Raw genomic sequence first — 25,823 nt, forward strand, 5'->3', positions numbered from 1 at the left:
TGGCGTCACCCGCAGCGCCACCCTGGCTGGCCCCTGAACCTCCATTTGCATTCTGGGAAATGTAGTCTCTTCGCTCCACCAGCCCAGGTTCTCCCCTATAGGGCTCCCGAAGCGTCCATTTGCATTCTGGGAAATGTAGTTCTCCCTTCCACCCCTCCGCGGTGCCTTCTGGGCGTCGCGCCTCTTCCGGCGCTCTGCGGGATGACGTCGCTTCCGGCGGAGGGCGGGCGAGAGGAAGCGGAGGAGGCGGGCTCCGGCACTGCTGCTGCTGCTGCTGTGTCAGGGGGCTCGAGGGCTGTTCGCGATGGCCGCCGCGGGGGGCACCTACCGGCTTCGCTGCTCCTTGGTGGGCCACGAGCTGGACGTGCGGGGCCTCAGCTGCTCTCCCTTCCCCGCCGGCTCCTTCGTCTCCGTGTCCCGGGACCGGACGGCGCGGCTGTGGGCGCCCGACAGGTCAGTCTTGGAAGGCGAGGGGGGGGGGAAGGAAGGAAGGAGCCCTGAGGGGAGTTTTGCTCTGCCTTTCCCCTCCCTTGGCCGTTTCGATATCCTCTGAAAGGAGGATCTCCCGGTTGCTGGCTCCGTTTGGAGGCATGGCGGAGTGGGGGTGGGTTAGCATCGTGGAGTTGGAAGGGATCCCGAGGGTCATCTAGTCCAACCCCTTGCCAGGCAGGAATCTCAACTCAAGCATCCAGGACAGGTCGCCAAGCAATCTCTACTTTAAAACCTCCAAGGAATTGTAGAGTTGGAAGGGACACCTGAGGGTCATCTAGTCAAACCCCCTGCTAGGCAGGAATCTCAATGATAATAATGATGATGTTGTTGATGATGATTTATTTATACCCCGCCCATCTGGCTGGGTTTTCCCAGCCAGTCTGGGCAGCTTCCAACAAAAGATTAAAAACACATTAAAGCAGCTTTTCTCAACCTGTGGGTCCCCAGATGTTGTTGGACTACAACTCCCATCACCCCTAGCTAGCAAGGCCAGAACTCTGGGATGATGGAAGTTGTAGTCCAACAACATCTGGGGACCCACAGGTTGAGAACCTCTGCATTAAAGCATCAGTCATTAAAAACTTCCCTAAACAGGGCTGCCTTCAGATGCTAAAACATCCATGACAGATGGCCATCCAACCTCCAAACCCCCAAGGAAGGAGAGTCCACCACTTCCCGAGGGAGACTGTTCCAAACAGCTCTTGCTATCAGAAAGTTCTTCCTGATGTTTAGTCAGGAATCTCCTTCCTTGCAACTTGAGGGCGCAGGTTCGAGTCCTGCCCTCCAGAGCAGGAGAAAACAAGCTTGCTCCCTCCTCCACGTGACAGCCCTTGAGATATTTGAAGATGGCTATCCTGTCTCCCATAGCTGTCAACGTTTCCCTTTTTTAAAGGGAAATTCCCTTATTCCGAATAGGATTCCTCGCAAAAAAAGGGAAAAGTTGACAGCTGTGTGTCTCCTCTCAGTCTCCTCTTTTTCAGGCTAAGCATACCCAGTTCCTTCAAGCACTTCTCATAAGGCTTGGTTGCCAGACCCTTGATAATCTTGGTTGCGCTCCTCTGCACACATCCTTCTTAAATCGTGGTGCCCATAAATGGACACAGTATTCCAGGTGTGGCCTGATCAAGGCAGAATAGAGTGGTACTATGACTTCTGTTGATGCAGCCTAGAATAGCATTAGCTTTTTTGCTGCTGCATCACACTGTTGATGGGTGTGATGGGTTGACCATTTGATTTCAGTGGGATTAGGATTGCCTACAGTGAGGGAAAAAGGTATTTGATCCCCTGCTAAATTTGCCCATTTGCCCTCCGACATCTGGCTGGTTGATAGGGGATCAAATACTTATTTCACTCATTATAATGCACATCGATCTCTGACTTGTCTTCTGGGTTTCTGGGGGTTTTCCTGTTGTTATTCTGTCTCTCACAGTTACAATAAACATACCATTAAAATTATGGTCTGGTCATTTCTTCGTCAGAGGCAGACGGGCAAATTTAGCAGGGGGATCAAATACTTTATCCCCTCACTGTAGTTATCCGAGTTGTGAATTGTGCCACATGTTTACAAGTTACTGTTTAGATTAGGAAAGTCACCAGCTTGTGATTTGAAACACCTAAATGGTTTTCTAAAGTGATGGGCTCTTTATTTCTTTATGTGACCTGTAGCGTTAGAAACTCAGATATATAAGCTAGGGGCCAAGTGGCTCCTTAAACCCAGGTTGCAGTTGCCAAAACAGAATGTCTACATGCCATTTTTGGGCAAGACGACTCTAAAGTCTTATTTTTCAAATGATGGACTGACTGCGATTGATTCTTAGTTAAACATCTGGCTAGTTCAGAGGACAACCTTGAGCTAGGTTAAGATCCAGGGAGAGTCCACATATATACAGGCTTATTCCTACCTCTCATTCTTAATGGTGACCCAGACCATTCATAACATAGGAATATCCTTAACAACTGTGAGCAGGGCAGTGGGGTAAGTGAAGACAAGCAACAGCAGTGAGCTATAACGTTAACCGCTCCTGCTCAGAAAAAGCATTTTGGTTCCTGAAATTCATTCTGATTGTGCCGATAAAATAGAATGGGTGGAAATCTACAGGATAATAATAATAATAATAATAATAATAATAATAATAATAATAATTTTTATTTATACACTGCCCTCCCCAGCCAAGGCCAGGCTCAGAGCGGCTTACAAGCAATAATAAAAACAAGTTGAATGATTGCAACTTAAAAGCAACATTAAAATATTGAAACATTAAAATATTAAAATGTAGCCTCATCGCAGGAGGAGAAGGAAAGGAAAAAAGAAAGAGAGGGAGGGAATCAAATTGGCTCCAAGCCAAAGGCCAGGCGGAACAACTCTGTCTTACAGGCCCTGTGGAAAGAAATCAGATCCTGCAGGTCCCTGGTCTCACGAGGCAGAGCGTTCCATCAGGCCGGAAACAGAGTTGAAAAGCTCTGGTTGAAGCCAATCTAACTTCCTTAGGGCCCGGGACCACTAGGGTGTTGCTATTTATGGACCTTGAGGCTCTCTGTGGGGCATACCGGGAGAGGCGGTCCCGTAGGTACGAGGGTCCTAGGCCATGAAGGGCTTTAAAGGTCAAAAGCAGCACCTTAAATCTGACCCTGTACTCCACCGGGAGCCAGTGCAGCTTGAAAAGCACTGGGTGAATATGCTCCCATGGCAGAGACCCCGTGAGGAGCCTCGCTGCAGCATTCTGCACCCTCTGGAGTTTCTGGGACAGCTTCAAGGGCAGCCCCGCGTAGAGCGAATTACAGTAGTCAAGCCTGGAGATGACCGTCGCATGGATCACTGTGGCCATGATATGTGGTATTAGTTGGATTTCCAGATGGTGGAGATGTCAGGGGCCGGCCAAGGCATCTTCACTTGGTCGCAAGTGGCCAATACTCAAGTGCTTGCAAGTTACCTGCTGTGCCACAGATTAGTCTCCCTTCAAGCACATATCCATGTTGTCATAGGTTAGTGGCCTAGACGAATGAAAAAAAAAAAAGGCTCTTCCACATTCCAAGCACTTTCCCTGGTAACTTGGAAGGAAATATTTAAGAGTACAGTCAAACCTTGGTTGTCGAACGTACTCCGTTCCGGAAGTCTGTTTGGCTTCTGAAAATGTTAGACAACCGAGGCGCGGCTTCTGATTGGTTGCAGGAGCTTCCTGCACTCAAGTGAAAGCCGTGTCGGACGTTCGGCTGCCGAAAAACCTTCAAAAACCGGAGCATTTACTTTTGGGCTTTAGGTATCCAGGAACCGAAACGTCCTGAAATGGAGGTGTTCGGGATCCGACTGCAGTTGTTGTGAACCCTGAGCTAAAAAAATAAGTTTGGGGAAAACATATTTGGGCTTAGGTCACTTTGAGCGCATTGTTGATTTTCATCTTTAGTGTAGGCTTAATATACAGGTGTATATCTATGTGTTTATCATGGTGTGCACATAATGCACATGCATGCATATAATTTATTATCTGTCCTTGTGCCAAGAGTTATTGGGCCACAGTTTGATTGACGAGATCAGGTTCTTCTGGTCATGGAACATTCTAGCGCTGGGGTCTGGATGTGACAGGAAAAGTATTGTACACTCAGTAGCAGCAGGATGAAACACATGAACAGCTTGAGAAGTACCTTGGAGTTACAAGTGGGAACATAAGAGAGAGCAAATACAGACTTCAGCAAGCAGCAGTGTTGTGAGGGCTACAATCCCTAAACTTATAAAAAAATACTATAATACAGGACGGTCCTCACTGAATTTAAAACAGCTACTGAAAGAAATTGCCATCACAGACTACAATACCAATGGCTGTTCATCTGAACAAACCCAGTGCCTTTGCTTACCAAAAAGAGTCAAGGCCTGGTGTGACTGTCATTAGGGTAAATTATTATAAACCAGTGGTGGCCAGATCCCAAGAGACTGTGATCTACTCACAGAGTTAAAGACTGGCAGTGATCTACCCCCCTTTTTGGGGGGTTCTGGTCAAAGTTGTTGAGCTTTTTTTACGGAGGATGCCTGTTGTAAACCATCAAATGTCCCTTTACTTTATTTATGTAACTTCCATAACTGTTAAGGCCATTCTTAGACTTTTCTGTGTGAACGGTTCTTTCTGACATATGTGAAATGATGTTCTTCAGGGCCATAAAATCATAAATGAACTCCCTAAAATGTCAAGACCAGTTCACAAATTGAGATAGATGAAGTCTGAGCCTATGTATAAAGTACCACTCACTGTTTTAAACTTGGAAGAGATTTATGAAGATCTAGATTGTATCATAATGGTGGATTTGCATTAGTGGAGTTACTTAGGCTAGCACCCTTGGTTTTACCAATTTCTGCTTCCAAATGCAACCCTCTATGCTGTATGCTGTACCATTCTCCTGCTCTCAGGAACAGCTAATGGATACGAGGAATTGGCAAAAATCAGGTGCAAGCAGCAGTGGCTCTTCTAGGTCAAAGTTACCACTGGATGCAACCCTGACAATGCACAGAATTGCAACACCATTTTAGTATAAAGATTCCTAAGTGAAATAAAACAAAGACAACTAATCTTCCGGAGAAGTGATGATTCTCGTCAAAACAAGGTTAGTCTTTTAGACTAAACAAACACATTCTGAAGAATTTAATCAGTTTTATCAAGCTTGCCATGTTTTAGAGGAGACCTTGAATTGAAGTGGCACTGAGGTTGTGCATAAAAACAAATGTTTTGAAAAAGGAATAACTGCAGTTATTCCCTGACGGAATGTAGTTGTTGGACATGCCAACTAATGCATGGCCAAGTCCAAACACAATGGCTTATTTGGGTGTAATGCTAAAACACTGTTTTGCGTTATGTGAGCGAGTTTCCTGCTCATAATTTCCCTCCCGCTATCTTTGGTACAGCAGGCATGAAGAGTAGACTGGAATATTTCTCTTGTTCATTGTTATGTGTGAATGTGCTTGACCTTAACTAAAGTTTGTCTAAACAAGCCAGAATTATTAACTATGATTTGAAGTTAGCAGGTTCAAAAGAGCTATAATAATAAGAATACAGTCATACCTCATGTTGCGTTAGGTTCATGTTGTGTATTTACGGCTTGCAAACGTGGCAAACCCGGAAGTGTGCAGAAGCGCTCATGTGCAGAAGCACTTTATCCTGCTCTGTGCTTGCGCAGAAGCACTGCTCTAGTTGCAGACTTTTCGGGGTGCGAATGGCACCCTGGAATGGATCGTGTCCGCAGCTAGAGGGACCACTGTAATAATAATATAACAACAACAACAATTATTTAATACAGTTAAAAGCTAACTACCTCTCTGTATGAGTTCATACATAACACACCAGTTAGTCGAAATGGAAACAAAAGCTTCCAACCTCTGCCTTCTGGCTGAGGGGAGACATGCATGGGGTGTTAGGAGCGCATGAATCCAATGCTTGTGTTAATGTGATCAATGATAAATCTACTTGGCTATAGTGGTGCAAATTGGAAGCTCACCCTTTGAAATTTGCACTATGCCTAGAACATACATTGGCATTTAGATACCAGATAGATTTTCCCTGGCTTTTTAAATGGGTAGGATTCCCTTACAACAGGAACATAAAAACTTTGGTTTCTTTTTTGTCTCCAGTCTCAACAGAGGATTTACGGAAGTGCACTGCATGAGCGGCCATTCAAATTTTGTTTCTTGTGTGTGTGTCATCCCTCCAAGCGAGCTTTATCCACGTGGATTAATTGCCACCGGCAGTAATGACAACAACATTTGCATTTTCGCTTTGGACAACTCTGCACCACTGTATGTCCTTAAGGGTCATAAAAACACAGGTAAGAAAACACAGATTTTTAAATCTTTCAACATACCGCTTTTGGAATCTTAACGACTCAAAGTCGCTTGGTTTTATGTGTTCTAAAAAATAACTTGATTTGTAAAGTTTTATCATGAGCAGATGTTAGCATTATTTTCTGAAACATTATGACTGTTAGAAATATTACATTATATTGTTATTGTTATTACAATTTATAACTTGCCCATCACACTATGGCCACAGGGCAGATTACAATAATTAAAATACAATATTAATAGTAAAAGGAAATATTGCACAGTATTAAAAACAGTTTTAAAAACCTTGAAATTGTAGAAATAAGGTGCATCCTAGAAATATACCTCTCAAGTGTCAAAAGCCAGGGCAAAGAGGTGTGTCTTTAGCACTCCACCAATCTTAGCACCTTAGAGGTTCTCTAGGGAAATGGGCCTGGAGGTAGGAGATACGGCTTGGGAGTTGGCTTAATGAAGACATAAGAGAGACCGGTGATAGTGTCGCCAAGGCAGAAAAATATTTTCCACAATCTGTTAACAGCTGAGAAGACAGAACCTTACTTGTGTAGCTATTTTTCAGTCAAAAGTGCTGCTTCTGTTTTCCAGTTGTTTGTGGTAGCTTCTCATCACCTCATGTATTTCCAAGGATGAAAATTAGGTTAGTGAAATTTGCTATGGCGTATCATCTGAAAATAGACCAAAATCTGTAGCTTTGCTTTGCTAGCACATCAGAACACCTTTTCTCACTCAGCTACACACAACCCCTGTTTTAGGCGCGACTGATATGTGCACAGTGGCACGCATGCGCAAACTGCTGAACTTTGAAGTGACCTGGAAATGTCATAAAAGACGTCACTAAAAGGGAGGAACGGGGTGATCCAGTTTCACACAAGTGCACAGTGTCCTGGAACGCAACGCTCACGCAAATCGGGGAGTAGATTAAATGTGAATTTTGGCGATGTTTATTTAATCTTCTCTTCTAGTTTGCAGCCTCTCCTCTGGGAAGTTTGGCACCCTGCTTAGTGGCTCGTGGGATACGACAGCCAAAGTCTGGTTGAATGACAAATGCATGATGACACTACAGGTACAGAAACTCTGCTGGTGACAAGAGTTCATTATCAGCAGATCATGATTATTTGAACTTCAGAAAATGTAGATTGTCTCCATCAACGGTCATGTTGTTCACCTTCATAGGGCCACACTGCAGCAGTATGGGCTGTGAAGATACTACCTGAACAAGGATTAATGTTGACTGGTTCAGCTGACAAAACTATTAAGCTGTGGAAGGCAGGTCGATGCGAGAGAACTTTTACTGGTAGGTACTTGGCTAAAACAGTTTCTGTGTATATACGCAACTTAGCAATATGCCTCCACACCCGGAGAATTAAAGAGGTTTTATTCTAGGATCTGGGTTTTGAGGGTTCTTTCTTCTTCCCCACCCCATGCGTAGAAATTAGTGTGGTTCTTTATCTTGAAAGCTTAGAGGAATAGAAAATGGCAAGTTCACTAACTTTATGTAATAAAGGCTAGTAAATCAAAGGCAATTAAAATGGTGGGCCTTGCCAGTGGTGGCCCCACAGTCGTGGAATTCTTTCACTTATGAAATTAGCCAGGCCTCGTCGCTTGCAATCTTTAAAAGCATATGGAATACTGTATTTTTCGCACAATAGGACGCACCTTGTTTTAGAGGGGGGAGAACAAGGGGGAAAAAATCTCCCCCTCTCTGCCCAGCGCCCCTTCAGCGAAGCGGCAGGAGGCGCTGCGCAGAGAGGGGGAGAATTTTCCCCCTCTTGTTTTCCCGCTCTAAAACAAGGTGCCGTTTAAGGTGCGTTCAGGCGGCTACCTTGGAAGCCTGGAGAGCGAGAGGGGTCAGTGTGCACCGACCCCTCTCGCTCTCCAGGCTTCAGGTTCCTTTCGACCTGCTCCTTGGGGCTGGCGGGGGGAAGCCCACCACCAGCCCCAAGGAGCAGGTCAGGAAGCAGCGGAAAGGAGCAGCGGAGAGGCTGCTGCCATAGTCGCGACTCACCTCTCCAGCTGGGAGAGGGTCGCTGAGCTATGGCTTCTTTAGCCCCGCGCGCGCTCTCCCGGCTGGAGAGGTGATGCGCGGCTAAAGAGGCTCCTGCCATAGCCGCGCATCACCTCTCCAGCCGGGAGAGGTTCGCGGGGCTATGGCGTCTTCGCTCTATAGGACGCACACACATTTCCCCTTCATTTTTGAAGGGGAAAAAGTGCGTCCTATAGAGCAAAAAATACGGTACCTCCCCCCACTTTTCTATGTGGCTCTTAGGGATTATTGTACTGTAAATCTGTGGTTACAAAGTGTTGTAGACCTTTTGGTTTTTTTTTTATGGCTGATTTTTGCTGTTGGCATAATAGCCATCTGAATATGGTACATTTGGGGTGTGTGGATAGAATTTATAGATATACCTGTCAAGGCATTCCAAAGCATTTATGAACTAACAGTCCCATTGATGGGTTTTCACTGCCTCTTCACCGCGAAAAGGTCTGGAAATGGGAGCTGCTACTTATCGTTATGTAGATCACTTGGGCCAAGCCATTCACATGATAGGAGCCAGGAGCTATTCATAGTACTTTTGTTGAAAAAGAAAACGAAACTTAATGTGTGGCCAAAGAACAGAAACTTAGGCCGGGGTAAAGAAATGAAACTTAGCAGAGCCAGCTGTCAACACTTAGCTGGAGCAGTTTTTGGAACTGAACACTTAGCTCAGGTCACAGTACAAAGCTAACACACTGAGCAAGTCCATTTTGGGAGGGAGGGGAGTTCCTTTTGCTCATAAGCTGAAAATTGTTAATAGTAATTTTTCTTTGGAGGTGCCATTTGCCAGGCACAGCAGTGACGATGTCCTGAAACAGCAAAGTGACAGAGCCAATGGCTTCTGAGTTTTTGCAAGGAAAGTGCACCCTGAAAAGGAAGGGGAATATAAAGTTTGCCTTTCCATTAACAATGTACCTTTCGTTCCCTTCAGTAGCTCAATACTTGTATTCAAGCTCTGTGTAGATGTAGTCCCACTGACATGTAAACAGATCAGTTAAAAAGTGGATGATTAACCTCTGAAAAATATTTGACCGTCCTCACGTGTAACAAATTTAGGAAAGAAATCTATTAACATGCCTTTGGTGAAAGGACAGTCCTGTGCTGTAAGCAGTGTCACTAAAGATTCCTTTTCATGCTCTTATGCTTTGAACAGGGTACAGTGCCTTTGAGTTTTTTGCATAATGTTCATGTTGAACCACTAGTCTAATGTTTCCCAGCAGCCTGTGCTTGGACAGTAGCTGAGCCATCTTGTTATGTGCTAGCCGTAGCTTCCTGTCTTCAAGAGGGAACTCAGGTAGTGTTCATGAGTCTGAGGCTACAATTACACAAATGATACTTATACAATGGGTCTATATTTGAGACGATCTCACTGACCAGGGAGTAGCAAGACCCTGTTCCTGACCACATGGGTTGCTACTAGTAATTTTAAAGTGATACCTACTTTTCAGTATACCACATGAGAACATGGTTTTATAAAGCATTTCATGGCTAGAGAATATCATCTTTCAATAAGATGTGGAGAGGCTCTCAGTGAGACTTACGTTTTATCTATCTTTCCTTTCATAAAGGACATGAAGACTGTGTAAGGGGCTTAGCCATTTTAAGCGAGACAGAGTTTCTTTCTTGTGCAAACGATGCCAGCATTCGAAAGTGGCAGGTATCGGGAGAGTGTCTTGAGGTTTACTATGGCCACACCAATTATATATACTGCATATCGGTCTTCCCGCAAAGTAAAGGTAAGAAACTGTCCTTAAGACATACTTTTTTTTTTAAAAAAAAGACGCTATAAAAAGGATTGTGCCTTCTAATTAAAAGTAGATTTAGAACTGAGTAAGTTATAATTCTTTGACTGGCACTAGAGTAATGGTTTTCAAACTCCCTTCCATAGAAGACTCCACATTAATTTATCTGCCACAGTACCCCTGTTTTGGCTTGCAATCTAAGGTTTTGGCTTTCAATCGAGGCTTCACTCAGTATATGTGCAGAGCTGACCAGGTTTGCTTAGTTCTTGTAAAACCTGGCAGCTAAGGAAACATAGGATTCCAAGGAATCCCCAGATTTCCCTAAACGTACTTTGAAAATTCCTGCAATGGATGGCTGAAGAGGATGTCAATGGATGCCAGTGCTATGCACAAACACAAATAACATATTTCTTCAGCTTTTTTGCAACCTGATAAACTATAATGATAACACTCTGTTTTAGCTAAGCATGGAGTGGTTTGATTGGCAAGTGGCTTTGACTCCTTGTTTTTTCCTACCCCTATTTCAACCTGATGGATTTGATCCAAAGGTGCTCTTAAGATGAGAGGGGTATTTTTGAGTCACAAGTGCTGCTGCTAGGGGAAGGGTAACGTTCCATTTGCATCTTTCTCAATTTAATGAATGGCACGTTGCATTATTTTAGATTTTGTTACTACTAGCGAAGACCGATCGCTCAGGATCTGGAGAAAGGGGGAATGCACACAGACAATCCGACTTCCAGCTCAATCTATCTGGTGTTGTTGTGTGTTGGACAACGGGGACCTTGTCGTTGGAGCAAGGTATTCAGATTTCGGCTTCCTATCATCTGTTCATCAAGATAAATAGGCACAATGCTGAAGGCAGGCCGAGTAGATATTTTTGTGCCGCGAGAAGGAACGATTTGGCCTCATGGTCGCACACTTCCTTGCTCTTCTCTGGAGCGGAGCCGGAGAGGAAATGGAAGATTCTGCTTCCATTTTTAGATTGACCACAGTTCAGTGTGTCTGAACTATAAACTGTGGCTAAACTCTATGATTAATTGAAATCAGCCAGTTGGTTTGTAGCTGACTTCTTTCAGTAGAGTTAACATTGAACCCAGTTTGTAAGGGTTCGGTTATAATTACGTTAGCATGAAAAACGAGAGGAAAAGCTTCTGAACTCCTCCTAGAGGAGTGCAGTAGAGGTGTAAGGAGTGGAACTTGTGAACCCGATACATATTCTTGTTATGCTAAACTATGATACAGCATTGCTTCCAAAGGAGATTATTGAACAAAACAGAGTTTTAAAGACGCATGTGTAGTTCCATCATACATTTTGAGAACTGGCAGAAGTTTGACCATAGTTCACCAATGGATCCCTGGCCAATTACTGGTAGACAGTTGTTGTTAAATCTTTATTGTGGTTTTTTTTTTTGGTAACGTATGCAAACAAAACAAACAGGAATATTGTGCACCAACCCAAAGAAAGCACATACTCAAAAACTACCCACAAAGTAGAAAAACATAGATAGCTTGCTTTCCTTCTCCAGCACCAGCCCAGTGGTTTCTACCACTTCCAGGTGTTGTAACAAGCAGCTCTGACTCAGGATCCTGCCCTCGTTTCCATTTTTGGGATAGGTTGGCGCATGACAAATTGTGTTGTCAAGGAGGGTCGATAGCTATTGAACGTCAGCTCAGAGCTGAACCTTGCATATTGGAAGGCAGAATGATCACCAAGACCATGGGTAGGCAAACTAAGGCCCAGGGGCTGGATCTGGCCCAATCACCTTCTAAATCTGGTCCGCGGACAGTCCGGGAATCAACATGTTTTTACATGAGTAGAATGTGTCCTCTTATTTAAAATGCATCTCTGGGTTATCTGTGGGGCCTGCCTGGGGTTTTTACATGAGTAGAAGGTGTGCTTTTATTTAAAATGCATCTCTGGGTTATTTGTGGGGCATAGGAATTTGTTCATTCCCCCCCCCCCCCAAAAAAAAATAGTCCGGGCCCCCACAAGGTCTGAGTGACAATGGACCGGCCCCTGCTGAAAAAGGTTTGCTGACCCCTGACCAAGACTATATACTCGGTATCAGTTAACACAGATCATTTGTGCCTTAACCTTGAGTACAGTTTGACCGTGCATTCTTGTTTTGTACCTGATCAGTAACTGAAATGAACACTAGGGTTAAAAGAATGTAGACCACACAAGTTTGCAGTGGGTCCTCAACTTGATGCATTTCACTGGATTATTCTAAAATTAATTACCTTGCTTCCTGGGGAAGATCGGTTTGAAGATGAGGCATCAATCTTATGATATAAAACCTGGTCAGCAATCTGGATTTCTTTCTTAGAGAGGGGTGGGGGCGGGGACAGCAGTAAGAAAGGAAATAGGATGTGCAGGGGCAGGGGAACGCTTTCCTAGATAATGAAATTATTATTTTTCCTCTTTCAGTGATGGCATTATCAGAGTGTTTACTGAGTCTTTGGAGCGCACAGCAAATCTGGAGGAGATCCAGGCTTTTGAAAACGAACTTTCTCAAGCAAAAATTGATCCTCAAACTGCTGATTTAGGGGACATCAGTGTTGATGAGCTTCCTGGGAGAGAGCATTTGGATGAACCAGGTATAATTTTAAATTTATCCGGCAAACATGCATCCCTCCTCATCTATTCTGTCCTGGTAAATAAAAGGTTTAGGGCAGGAGTGACTAATCCACAGGCTATATCTGCCCCTCCCCACCAAGGTTTTTTTGCCAAGACTCTGCAAACTGGCCATCTTTTTCAGTTAAGTTTTAACTGACAGCTCCCTCAGCCTGTAATATTATTATTATACTCTGCTCCCAAACATTTTTAGGTTTTTTGTGGTCTCCAAGGCCTCCCAGATCTGTCATCTTTCTATATTTTTTGTAAAACAAACCAACCCTGTCTTACCCATTGGTCCCCTTTTGGATAGCATCTTCAGAAATGTAGTTCTTGGCATGTTCACTTGTACACTTTAGCCCCAGAGAGTTGGCTGGGGGTTGTTATGGTCCTCTGCTCCCTAAATCGATTGCCACCCTTTTGTTTAGGGACTACAGTCATACATTGGAAGTCAAACAGCTTAGTTCCCCAAAAGTTTTGGCTCCTGAAGGTTGTAAACTATTCCGTTTGTGAACTACTTTTGGAAGCCGAACGTCTGACGGGGCTTCCGCTGCTTCTGATTGGCTGCAGAGGCTTCCGCGCACGCCTCCTCTGCGTCGGAAATAGCGTTTTCGCATGTGTGCCCAGTCCACCGTGGCATCTGCGGGACTGTGAACCTGCCCAAGGCCCAAAAACTTTGCTAACCCCTGAACTAAAACCATTTTCTCCAGGCACGCAGCTGATTTTCTCCTCTCTGTGTTTTAAGGTACAAGAGATGGACAAACGAGACTTATTAAAAGTAATGGGAAAGTTGAAGCTTATCAGTGGAGTGCTGGCGAAGGGAGGTGGATGAAGATTGGGGATGTTGTCGGTTCATCAGGAGCCACACAGCAGACGTCTGGAAAGGTTTTATTTGAAGGAAGGGTAAGTAATTTTTCACCCCTAACGTTTAGTAATTAAACCCTGGCAGCCCAACCTATTGGTGGGCTGTGTGCACTGGAATGGTATATATAAGAATAAATCACTCTCGTCGTTTCCCTTTCCTTAAAAAAGGAATACGACTATGTTTTTACTATTGATGTGAATGAAGGCGGGCCCTCTCACAAGCTGCCCTACAACATCAGTGATGATCCCTGGCTGACGGCATACAACTTCTTGCAGAAGAATGATCTAAATCCAATGTTCTTGGACCAGGTGGCCAAATTCATAATAGATAACACCAAAGGGCAAACGCTGGGACCCACGAATGCAGAATTTTCAGATCCTTTCACAGGTAAAAAGAGCTCCAAGCTACCCTAAATTTGCTACCTCGCTGCTTGTTAAATATGTGGCTGAATAGCGTGCCAGAGTTCTTTTGCCCCTGGCCATACTGCGGAACACTGATTATGTATTTTGTGTCTTTATATTGTAATTTTATCTTGTGAGCCACCCTGAGACCTGCGAGGGGCATATAAATGTAAGAAAAGATAATAATTTTCCTTTCTGTTTGCAGCGGATGAAGTGGTGTGTTCTTAAAAGTATGGGCACTTCATTAAGGAGCGAAGTTAATGGGGTGTTTCCCCTCCATGTTTTAATAATAAGAGTGCATTGGATCACATTCTTTTCTTTGGTTTATCTTTTCATAGGCGGTGGCCGCTACGTTCCAGGTTCTTCCTCGGAGTCCAGGGAAGGGCTCCCAGCTGCAGATCCGTTTACAGGTACTGTGTCAATAATGGCTGAGTTGTTTTTTCCTTCTGGGAGAAAAAATGTAAAGTTTTGGATTTACAGTTGGTGTGGTGAAATGGAGCTGATTGGAGTTCTGGATGGACGAGGCAGGGAGCAAAGCTGTGATGTTGGCTCAGAATCGTTTTATTTTCTTTTTAAAAATGTGCCTTAGAATCATAGAATTGTAGAGTTGGAATGGTAATCTAGTCTTCACCCAGGGGAGCCCTAGAATGTTCAGCCCTTGTTAAATAGAAAAAGCACCACATTTCTAGAAGCAAAGGCGTGACATTTAAATGCAACTTTGGACCAGAAACTTGTCGTAGTTTTTTTTAAAAAAAACCTTTTTTAACAGGTGTGTCTTGAAAGAATTATCATTTGGTACTGATTGATTCAGATGAGTATGGGTGTTGTAGAGCAGTTTCACAAAACTTTGCATCTCGGGGGGAGATGATTGCGCTTGGCAAGGCATTTCCTTGGCAAGTAAATTGAGGGCTTTGGTTTTGATGGCGACCATACATCTGAGCGCTAAGGCAACTGTGGCGGATAAGTCATGGCATCCTCTAGGAGCTGCTTACAGTCTTCAAGACTGAGTTTGAGGTTCAGAGTAGAAGTTGAGACACGAATTGCACTTTCACGTAATGATTGCCAAAGGATTATGATTATGATTCCTGCGAGACTCAATCCTGGGCTCTCTCACACAGGAAACTTAAGGCTCCAATCCCATGCGCTTTCTTTAGGAAAACAATGTATACACACATTGGAAATAATAGAAGTAAAAACCGTGTAGAACCCATTGGTGCTTAACAAAGATGTTGGGATCCAAATATGGGAGCTACAAAAATGGTGTGTGGGCTTGCTGTTGCTATTTTATTATTATTATTTAAACCCAAACACTTCATACTGTAGATGTTTAAGCAATGTGAATGCAATTTTGTTTCTGTTTTTCTCTAGGTACAGGTCGCTACGTCCCAGGTTCAGCATCTGAACCTGCAGCTCCTGCAAGCGGAGCTGATCCATTTACAGGTAAGTAAATCATTCGTCGGGACGCGGGTGGCGCTGTGGGTAAAAGCCTCAGCGCCTAGGGCTTGCCGATCGAAAGGTCGGCGGTTCGAATCCCCGCGGCGGGGTGCGCTCCCGTTGCTCGATCCCAGCGCCTGCCAACCTAGCAGTTTGAAAGCACCCCCGGGTGCAAGTAGATAAATAGGGACCGCTTTCTAGCGGGAAGGTAAACGGCGTTTCCGTGTGCGGCTCTGGCTCGCCAGAGCAGCTTCGTCACGCTGGCCACGTGACCCGGAAGTGTCTCCGGACAGCGCTGGCTCCTGGCCTCTTGAGTGAGATGAGCGCACAACCCTAGAGTCTGTCAAGACGGGCCCGTATGGGCAGGGGTACCTTTACCTTTACCTTTAAATCATTCGTCTCACAATTTTGAAAACTTATGCCAAAGCTCCGTGCTGGTCACTTACATCTGCCCTCCTCCTCCCCCAAAATAACAAAATCCCCACTCCCCGCCATCTTGTTGCCACGTCACTCCAGCTAAGCTTTGAGCTGCTTCTAATCAGAGAAACCAAGCACAGTGTTATTATAGCTGACCACACTTATTTATTTTTAAAAATATTATTTTTTAAAAATAATATTTATTAAAGATTTTTTTAAAAAAATTATAAAAAAGAGAAAAAACAAGAAAAAAGACAAAACAGAAAAATAGAAAGAAAAAAATACATCCATCATTCTCAAATTTTTAACTTTCATTACCTTCTTTCTTTGACCTCCTCCTCCTCCTCCCCTTTCTTGTATCCTGGTTAATAATTATCACAGCAAATCCTTTCCATAGTTCATTATATTTTGTCCTTACATTACCTTAATCTATTTTCATCTTGTCTTATAGCAAACCTTAAAACTTAAAACTTCAATCTTATTTTTACCAACTTCTCATAACCATATCATTAACCTAATTCTTTAAACATTTTTACTAGAACCAAGTAGTTCCATTTCAACATTCTTCTAACATTCATCAATTATTTTAAAACAGTCCTAATGATAAAAGATAAAAAAAGGTAAGACAATCCAATCTTCATCCAACGTCCCTTCCTCCTGGTCCCGGATTTTGTCAGTCCTTTTTGTCCCATTGATCTAGCGCATTAACCTGGTATCCTTATATCCGAGGCTCTCAAGTCTCTTCCATGTCCCTTCCGCGACTCTTCTTCATGTTTTCCTTTCACTTGTGGGAACTCCAGCTTAATAATGTTTTTGACCCTTTTCAGCAAATCAGCCCCATTTCCATAGTCCAGACTAAACTCCATGTGGTATTTAAACACCTGTTTCAGATTCCCTCCAAAATTAAGAGCCCCCACAACTCCAAACATCTGACGGCCCATTGCCAGACTCAGAAAGTCCAAACATCCCTGCATAGGAGGGTCAATCCAACCCCCCATTTCCAAACCAAACCAAACTTTATCCTTCCAAATCTGGTTTCTTCCAAATTCATTTATCAGATCCAAAGGCTCATGTTCCTGCAGGGCCGCAACTCCCTCCATTTCTGGCACCCAGGATTCAACAGCATCCTCTTCTCTCATCTGTGCTGTCATAGCACACTCCTGTTTTAATTCCTGGGTAGGCTCCATGTAGTTTCCTGCTGCCTGTTCAAAAATTCTGGCCGCATTAGTCATCAAATCCGTCTTCTGGCTTAACTGATCCAATAGGGCATTTATTTTACAGAAAGCACCCAACAGAGCTTCTGAAAACATTGTCCTACAAGGTCACCAGTCCTTTCCTACGATTGTAATCTGTGGCAGCTGCAAGCTCCTGAAATTAGTTACAGTTTCACAGTCTCCCTCTAGGGGGAAAACTTCTGTTTATTCTTTCTTCTCAGAACAATAGCAACAAAGTTTCTTTTTTAAGATATTCTGTCAATATTTGTTCCTTTGAAATGCGAAAGGAAACAATGGAATCACAATATTACTTTTCTTTTAGTTGTCTGTCAAAAACATTTGTCTCTGGTCAATGAGCTTCAAACATCAGTCCTGACACTCCGCTCCAGGATCAGGACGGTGGAAAGTTACTTTACTTTAAACTCACTTCTGCAGGTTTAAACAGTCCAAAAAGAGATCCCCCTTCTTCTCCTGCTACCGAAGGGGGGTTCCACGATTTTAAATGATGAAAGCCAATCCTTTAAAAGTAATTTTCTAAGCTCTAGTTTACGTTGTCTTTGCTTTATTCTGACTACAAAGAAACGGAAGGCTGACTTCCTGTTTAGACCTTCCCGTTTCAGTACCAAATTGAAGTAAATTTTGAGTACAATTCCTCTCTACTAGCCAGTCCTTATTTAGAGTCAAGTTGTTCAAGATTTAAGTACTCACGGGTGATTCTTTAAATACCAAATTGTCCCAGGAAAAAGGCAGCGCTCTCCGGCAACGGCTATGTGGCTTCGCTCCAGGGAAAAAGCAGTTGACTCACGGCACCGCGCCACTTCCCCCTCTTCACTTCGGAGCCCGTTAATGGATTCCTTTGCGGGTTGGGGGGGCGCTAAGAGTGCCCGCCGAGTCCCATGGTCACAGGCTTCATCCGCCTGTGATTTTTTAAAGGGTCCCCGCCTCGCCGTAGCGGGAACGACCCGTTTTGTGCGGAGCTGGTCCCTCCAGTTCAGAGGGAGTCCGCCATTGCCAATGGCGCCACCCCGAAAGTCCTGACCACACTTATTATAATAGCTGACTTCTCCACTTATTCATGCCTGTGGATAAGTTGGTTGCAGTTCAGATGGCAGAAATGCAGATAAAGGGAAAGTTGGGGTGGAAGTAAGGTGAGGTAGGGCAAGGAAAAGAGAGATGGGGTGAGCAGCCTAGAGGTGTGCGTGTTTGGGGCAGCGGCAAGTGAAGCATCCGTTGTTTGGCATAAAACAGGAGAGGCCAAATAGAGAAGGAAGAAAATGGATACCACCCTAAGCTCCTTGGAGGAAGGGTGAGATAAAAGTGTAGCAAGTAAATTAAGACTCCAGGGAATTTTTTCTATCAAATCTGTTTTAAGCTGTTAACTTTATTCATGCGCACATTCTCTTGGTTTACTGAACCCGAGAGAGCTTTCAAAAATCTCACAGGTGACCAATGCTAAAAGCTTCCCTCCTTGAAACTTATCAGTTGTCGTATCGCTAAGACTCCCAGAGTTTTTCACCTGCCTGCCTGCCTTTTGCCTTGAAAAGCTCCTTTCCTTCCTGTTCGCCATGAAGCAGCAACAACCTTAGAAGAGAAGCTATTCAAAAAGGCAAGGAAGCCTAGATAAAATCAACTTTCTCTCCTCCCCGAACCACATATGACAACAGTGTCTCATACCAAATGCAAATGAACTGTGAAAAAGACTTGTGTGAATTGAAAGTAGAGACACACTATGTGTCCTTGCCTGTATTTGTCTGTTACACAAGAAAATCTTTAATAATTTTTATTTTTATTTTTTTTGCAAAAGATTCTCCATCCCTGTTCTCAGAAGGGTGTGAAATGTGACTACTGGCTTGTAATAGAGCATGGATAAACACAAATGGAGTTAATAAAATTAATTATACTGGGCTCCCTTTGAACTAAATTTTGGAGGCCACTTAAGCTAATTAAAAAGCTGAAATGCTTAGGATATGAAGTGCTGTTTATGTAACCATTTTTTCTGTAGGAGTTAATTTGTTAGATTTTATCCCACGCTTTCTCCCAGGAGTGCAGAGAGGTGTTTGAGGTAGCCTTAGATTAAATTACTTGGTCAAGGCCACACAGTGAACAAAGCATTATTTTTATTAAAAACATGTAGACATGGAATAATTTAAATTACGGTTTAGCAATCCTTTAAATAGCTACATAATGTGTGACAATTAAGCTAATGTTTTTTCCCTGCTATAGGATGCAAAGCTATACTGTTAAGTTTCTAACAATTTATTTCTCCCTTCTAGGGACGGGTGCCTACAAATTAACTATACCTAAAAATGAAAATATTTATTTTCCAAAGAAGGAAGCTGTTGCTTTTGATCAGGCCAACCCTACACAAATAATGGGTGAGTGTATTTATATGGTTTGTTAAATGATGATTGTGGTGAGCAATTATCCTTCAAACACATCAGTCCCATAAAACGTTTTATTTTACTCCCCTGAAACTATTTTCAGCCTAGTTTTACGTCTGAGAAATAAAACATAGGAAGGTTGGATTACACAAAAGATTTGTGTTTTTAATATAATAAAGCAGCCACTTGCTTCTTGTGAATTAGAAATATTGCAGGTCAGGCTCATTCCAGTATTGCTTATCTCCCCCTGTTGAGAAGAAGTGAATATTTTGATACGCCGTAAGGACTGGACCAATTGCTAAATATATCGAATGTACTTGCCATTTTGCCCCTGTGGTATTCAGTTGACCGCAGTCCTCCCTGGATAGCTGGGAGCATTAAAAGCACTGCCTACTTTCCCCTTTCTATGCAGCTGGAATAGATGACAAGGGGTGCAAGCAATGAGCAGCAACATAATCAGTGGATCTGCTTTTGTGGCAAAGGACTTTTGTGCAAAGCTGTACAGTACAAACCTTTTTATGTTCTTAAGGCATTAAAAAGGAAGGTTAGTTTCAAGCTTATTGATTTGTATTACGTGATTAATGTCTTGCAAGGATATTGGAATAGACTCCTGAAAAGTGCACGGGTAGGCAAACTAAGGCCCGGGGGCCGGATCCGGCCCAGTCGCCTTCTAAATCCGGCCCACGGCGGTCTGGGAATCATAGAGTAGAATGTGTGCTTTTATTTAAAATGCATCTCTGGGTTATTTGTGGGGCATAGGAATTCGTTCATTCCCCCCCCCCCAATATAGTCCGGCCCCCCACAAGGTCTGAAGGACAGTGGACCGGCCCCCTGCTGAAAAAGTTTGCTGACCCCTGTGCTAGTGTAACCCAAACCTGCTGCTGACACCAAACTCATGCCGCAATCTGCCATGGGTTCTGCAGGCTCTCTTCTCCACTGTGTATTCAATTTGTGCCATTCAGGGGCATAGCAGGGGGGAGGGGCAGGGGGCCCCCAGCCTTGGGCACACAATTTTAAGGGGGTGCGAGCCAGGCGCCCACATGCAGGGATCCCCATCCCACCTGCCTGCCGCCAGGGGCCTCTGGGCCCCCGAGTCCAGCCCAGCCTGGGCTTGCTGCCACAACCCCTGCCCCCTTGCTGAATGGCCCCCTGGCCAGCATGGGGGTGGGGGGGGTTGTCCACCAAGGGTCGTTTCATCTTGCTGGGCTCCCCCTTGTGTGGACAGGCAGGTGGTGCAGTGCAGCTCCACTGGCACGGTAAGTTCCCCCTTCGCACCCAGCCGGCGCCACAACGCTGCAGTGCCAATCAACTTGTACAACTGCCCCCCCCCCCACTGCATGTTCTTTCAGGCATGTAGTGAAGGGATACTTACCTGTTCCTCTGCTATGTAAGTTGGGTCACTGTTCTGGAACCCCAAAACTGGAACCTAGTTTAATATTTATTTTTTTAAGGCAAGCAGTACTGTCTTTAGCACTGGTTACCTAGTGAGCCTATCACCTTTCATGATTTTCAGAGTTCATAAGACTTTCAAAATTAAGAGCAGGCTGGGAGTTCTCATAGGACGCATCCATAGGGCAGAGACTTAAAAGTCTCAAGAATGAGGTACACACGAAGCAGCCTTATACCAAGTCAGGCTGACTGTCTATGCCAGCAATGTCTGCTCTGTCGAACAGCGGCTCTCCTGGGTGATTTGTGCAAATATCTTCATCCTGGAGGGTCTGAAAATGAGAACTTCGGTGCGCTGCTCACATGCTCTCTCTCTCCCTCTCCCATTGGGCTATAACAGTGGTACCTCAGGTTACATACGCTTCAGGTTACATATGCTTCAGGTTACAGACTCCGCTAACCCAGAAATAGTGCTTTAGGTTAAGAACTTTGCTTCAGGATGAGAACAGAAATTGTTGCTGCGGCGTGGCAGCAGCAGGAGGCCCTATTAGCTAAAGTGGTGTTTCAGGTTAAGTATGGACCTCTGGAACGAATTAAGTACTTAACCCGAGGTACCACTGTAGTTTCGTTTTCAGAAGCTCAAAGCAATTACAAATGCTTTTGAATTTATTGTAAACATCTTCCACACCAAACTTCAATAGGTTTACTTGGGAGTACTTTACACTGAATTTAGTGGTGCTTTCTTCCTGGTAAGTACACCTTGGGACTGCAGCCTCTGTCTCATGATTTGAGGTTTAAATCTTAAATTGTTTTGGACTACAGATCATATGTTTCATACATTCACTTTGATTCTACAACTTTTCCCAAACTCTTACTTAAACATCTTAACATTTGTGTGGTGAAAGGAACATAAAACAATTGTGAAGCAATGCCATGGAAATATCTCCTGTACAAATCCTAGAGAGCACACTGTTTATGCATAACGCAAATCAGGTTTTGGAGCACATTTGAGATGAAGCAAAATTGTTTTTTCAATGGGGATTTGCCCACTAATAATAATAATAATAATAATAATAATAATAATAATTTATTTATACCCCACCCATCTGGCTGGGCTTCCCCAGCCACTCTGGGCGGCTTCCAAAAAATATTAAAATACTGTAATACATCAAACATTAAAAGCTTCCCTAAATAGGGCTGCCTTCAGATGTCTTCTAAAAGTCTGGTAGTTGTTGTTCTCTTTGACATCTGGTGGGAGGGCGTTCCACAGGGAGGGTGCCACTACCGAAAAGGCCCTCTGCCTGGTTCCCTGTAACTTGGCTTCTCGCAGTGAGGGAACTGCCAGAAGGCCCTCGGTGCTGGACCTCAGTGTCCGGGTAGAACAATGGGGGTGGAGACGCTCCTTCAGATATACTGGATATACTAGGCAACTAGGTTGACATGAAATATGCCGACAGGCAGCATTAGAATTGAACTGGATCGAGAATTCATTTTCGTATTCATAACGTGAAGAGGTTTAAATAGAGCATTTCAAATTGTCTCCCATTTGTCTCACAGGCAAACTGAAAGAACTTAACAGAAGTGCCCCTGCTGAACAGCAGTTAACTGAAGATGATTTAGATCTTCTGGAGAAGATGCTCTCTATAACCTGCAACACCTCCTCTGAAGCTCCCACAGCCCAGCAACTGCAAACTTTGTGGAAGGCAATTAACTGGCCAAATGGTATGGAATTGTTGTTGGGGACATCTAGTAGGTCAGCAAATTAGATGGGTGGGTAGCAGTTTGAAAAGTTATCCTTATCTCACATCTCATTAAGATACACTGGACGTGGGTGGCGCTGTGGCCTAAACCACTGAGCCTCTTGGGTTTGCCAATAAGAACATCGGCAGTTCAGTCCCCACGACGGGGTGAGCTCCCGTTGTTTGGTCCCAGCTCCTGCCAACTCAGCAGTTCGAAAGCACATCAAAGTGCAAGTAGATAAATAGGTACCACTCCAATGGGAAGGTAAACGGCGTTTCCGTGCGCTGCTCTGGTTTCGCCAGAAGCTGCTTAGTCCTGCTGGCCACATGACCTGGAAAAACTGTCTGCGGACAAACGCCGGCTCCCTCGGCCTGTAAAGCGAGATGAGCGCCACAACCCCAGAGTCGGTCACGACTGGACTTAACTATCAGGGGTCCTTTACCTTTTTAGATACACCAGTTTTTATACCACAAATAATTTTATTTCTTTGTATTGGTGATTGGCAGTTTAATATATTAGTGGCTGGTGGGAATGCTGTTCCATTGCCCATAGGATGAAGATTTTATGCTGGTTAGAGTTCTGAAGTTTAATCTTAAGACTATCCTACTTACCGCCCCCGCACACCAGCTTATTTTAATAGCAATGACACTTGTAATTTAGGTGTCTGAATTACATAAATATGCTAAGGATTCCATTATTCTCCTAAAATAGAGAGATGTAATTCAGGCTAGATCAGTTCCCAAGCTGCTGAGTTCATCAAATTGTCATCAGCCCCAACCCAAATTCTTAGGACTATAAATGAAAAAGTTTAAGAAATAATATGTAATAATTTATTAATTTTGATTCCTGGTAATGGCAATTGATAAAAATGTAAAAAAAGGAAAAAATAAAAATGAGTGAAAATAATGACAACATTTTAAAAAAATCTTATCTAATGAGATGGATGGGCCTAATGGGCTTTTAACAAGCATATGAATATTGGGCTGTAGGTTTTGTGAGTCTTGAGTCACCATGTTCTTTGTTGTTTAGTCTGCTTCACTGTTCGTACAGCAGCACATTCTGAGAATACCGTTGTATTGTGGAATCGTCTTTTTAAAAATCACTACAATGGCCTCTTACACACATTTAACTTCTGCGATTTCAACCTTGCATGGTTGAAGACAAAAGCTGGTTGAAATTGCACAAGTTAAATGCAGGCAAGGCGGAAAGCTTAAAAACTTTTTGTGCCTAATCCACTTGGCATTTCCTGAGCAGCAAGAGTTTTAAGCTCTGTTTCAAGGTTTTGTGTATAGCTGATTTTCATTTACAGTGGTACCTTGGTTTAAGAACAGCTTAGTTTATGAACAACTTGGATTAAGAATGCTGCAAACTCGCAAGTAGGTGTTTTGGTTTGTGGACTTTGCCTTGGAAGCAGAACATGGTTTTGTTTCCTGTTGAGTGTGTTCCATTTGTAAATTAAGTCCCCCGCTGCTATGGGAAAGCACGCCTTAGTTTAAGAACACTTCGGTTTATGAACGGACTTCCAGAACGGATTAAGTTTGTAAACCAAGGCACCACTGTATAGGTAGAACTCTCAGAACTGAACCTCCATGTTAGATGCAGTTGTCCTACACAGAAGTTCCTCATTGGGTGAGGGAGGTATACTCTCTACATTCTTAATACCCTTTATTTCAGAGTTCATAAATATTATTTTTACTATACATCATTAATAACAACAACATGCCACCTATCTGGCTGGGTTTCCCCAGCCACTCTGGGCAGCTTCCAACATTAAACATTAAGAACTTCCCTATATAGAGCTGCTTTCAGATGTTTTCTAAAAGTCGGATAGTTGTTTATTTCCTTGACATCTGACGGGAGGGTGTTCCACAGGGTGGGCGCCACCACCGAAAAGGCCCTCTGCCTGGTTCTCTGTAACCTCACTTGTTGCAGAGAGGGAACCGCCAGAAGGGCCTCGGAGCCGGACCTCAGTGTCTGGGCGTTTCCACCCCAGGTCTTTATTCACACCCTGCCCAGTCCCTTAGACCCCCTAAGAGGGTCAAGTATCCACCCCCTTTAAGAAACCCTGGGCTAGACGAACCTTTCCCATAGGGGTTATGACAACAGACCTGCTGAAAGCTCTGCAACATTTCAAAGTGTAACGAGGTCACTTGTTTTCCTTGTGTTCCTAGACATTGTCTTTCCAGCGCTCGATATCCTCCGGTTATCCATCAGGCATCCCAGCGTGAACGAAAGCTTCTGCAGCGAGAAGGATGGCCTACAGTTCAGCAGCCACCTGATCCAATTCCTGAACCCTGGAGGAAAGCAAGCCAACCAGATGCTGGCGCTTAGAATTTTGTGCAACTGTTTTATCCACCCAGTTGGCCAGAAGCTCATGATGTCACAGGGGGACTTGATAATGTCACAGGCAATAGAGCTGAAAATAAGCAGCAATAAGAACATTCACATTGCGTTAGCCACCCTGGCTCTGAACTACGCTGTCTGTTTACATAAAATTAATAACATTGAGGGGAAAGCTCAGTGCTTATCAGTGATCAGCACAGTCATGGAAATTGTGCAAGACCTCGAAGCTATCTTTAGACTACTTGTGGCTCTTGGGACATTGATCAGTGGTGATTCAGATGCTGTACAGTTAGCTAAGTCTCTGGGGGTTGATTCTCAAATTAAGAAATATTCCTCTGTGTCGGAACCAGCTAAGGTAAACGAATGCTGTAGGTTGGTGCTTAACTTGCTCTAACTGTTTCGTTTTTTTAAAAAAGCACTTGAAAGTCTATGGCTATGCTGAAGATAAACTTTTTCATATTTTACAACAATGGAGAGAAGAAATACTGTGGGTTAACTATCTGGACATTAAGTAAAAAAACCTAAATAAAATCTTTTTTTGCACTGATACGGAATTTGTTGTCCTTCAAAGCTGCAATGCATGAGAGTCAGTCTGCAGTAGCTTTTGAGTGTTTGGAATCAAAGGTCAACAGAAATCAACAAAGCAGTCTCGATTGACCGAGACAGTTTTAAGAACGAGCTATCTTAGCTTTGTTTTTCATGTCATATTTTAAAAGAAAGCACATCAGTGTACAACCACAGCATTTTAAGTTCTAGTACCTACACTCATTGTTCCAGCTTTTAGATTGTGAGGCACCGCTGCCTAACATGGTCCTGATTTCTTGTGGAACAGAATAATGCAAAAGTTTTTAATTTTCACATAGTTTTTTTTTTTAAAAGCCACTTTATCTGATAATGTCTAGTATGCCAGGAAACATGTACTTTGAGTTTTCTGGTGTCTG

At 43.7% G+C, this 25,823-nt stretch overlaps 1 protein-coding gene across 2 annotated transcripts; it reads left to right on the top strand.

Moving 5' to 3' along the window:
• The first annotated feature begins 204 nt into the window (after positions 1-204).
• PLAA (phospholipase A2 activating protein) lies at positions 205-25,431 on the top strand. Of its 2 annotated transcripts, XM_053372155.1 has the most exons (14): positions 205-453; positions 6,104-6,297; positions 7,273-7,373; positions 7,484-7,604; positions 9,914-10,081; positions 10,750-10,885; positions 12,516-12,685; positions 13,447-13,604; positions 13,734-13,953; positions 14,306-14,377; positions 15,336-15,407; positions 19,306-19,407; positions 22,357-22,521; positions 24,711-25,431. In XM_053372155.1, the coding sequence occupies exons 1-14, from the start codon at positions 305-307 to the stop codon at positions 25,274-25,276; spliced, it is 2,394 nt and encodes a 797-aa protein (XP_053228130.1). In that variant the 5' UTR covers positions 205-304; the 3' UTR covers positions 25,277-25,431. The 2 variants fall into 2 exon arrangements, with proteins under 2 accessions (XP_053228130.1, XP_053228131.1); XM_053372156.1 differs by lacking the exons at positions 22,357-22,521; positions 24,711-25,431 and adding an exon at positions 19,826-19,969.
• Positions 25,432-25,823: the final 392 nt, after the last annotated feature.

This window comes from Podarcis raffonei, chromosome 17, assembly GCF_027172205.1.
Source record: "Podarcis raffonei isolate rPodRaf1 chromosome 17, rPodRaf1.pri, whole genome shotgun sequence".
Lineage (NCBI taxonomy): Eukaryota > Metazoa > Chordata > Lepidosauria > Squamata > Lacertidae > Podarcis > Podarcis raffonei.

What these genes read in the sequence shown, in the direction of transcription:
- PLAA (XM_053372155.1), top strand. Translation starts at nt 305, where the DNA reads ATGGCCGCCGCGGGGGGCACCTACCGGCTTCGCTGCTCCTTGGTGGGC. An exon ending in GACCTTGTCGTTGGAGCAAG is followed by an intron (nt 10,886 to 12,515) that starts GTATTCAGATTT and finishes TTCCTCTTTCAG; the next exon opens with TGATGGCATTATCAGAGTGT. An exon ending in AGAGCATTTGGATGAACCAG is followed by an intron (nt 12,686 to 13,446) that starts GTATAATTTTAA and finishes CTGTGTTTTAAG; the next exon opens with GTACAAGAGATGGACAAACG.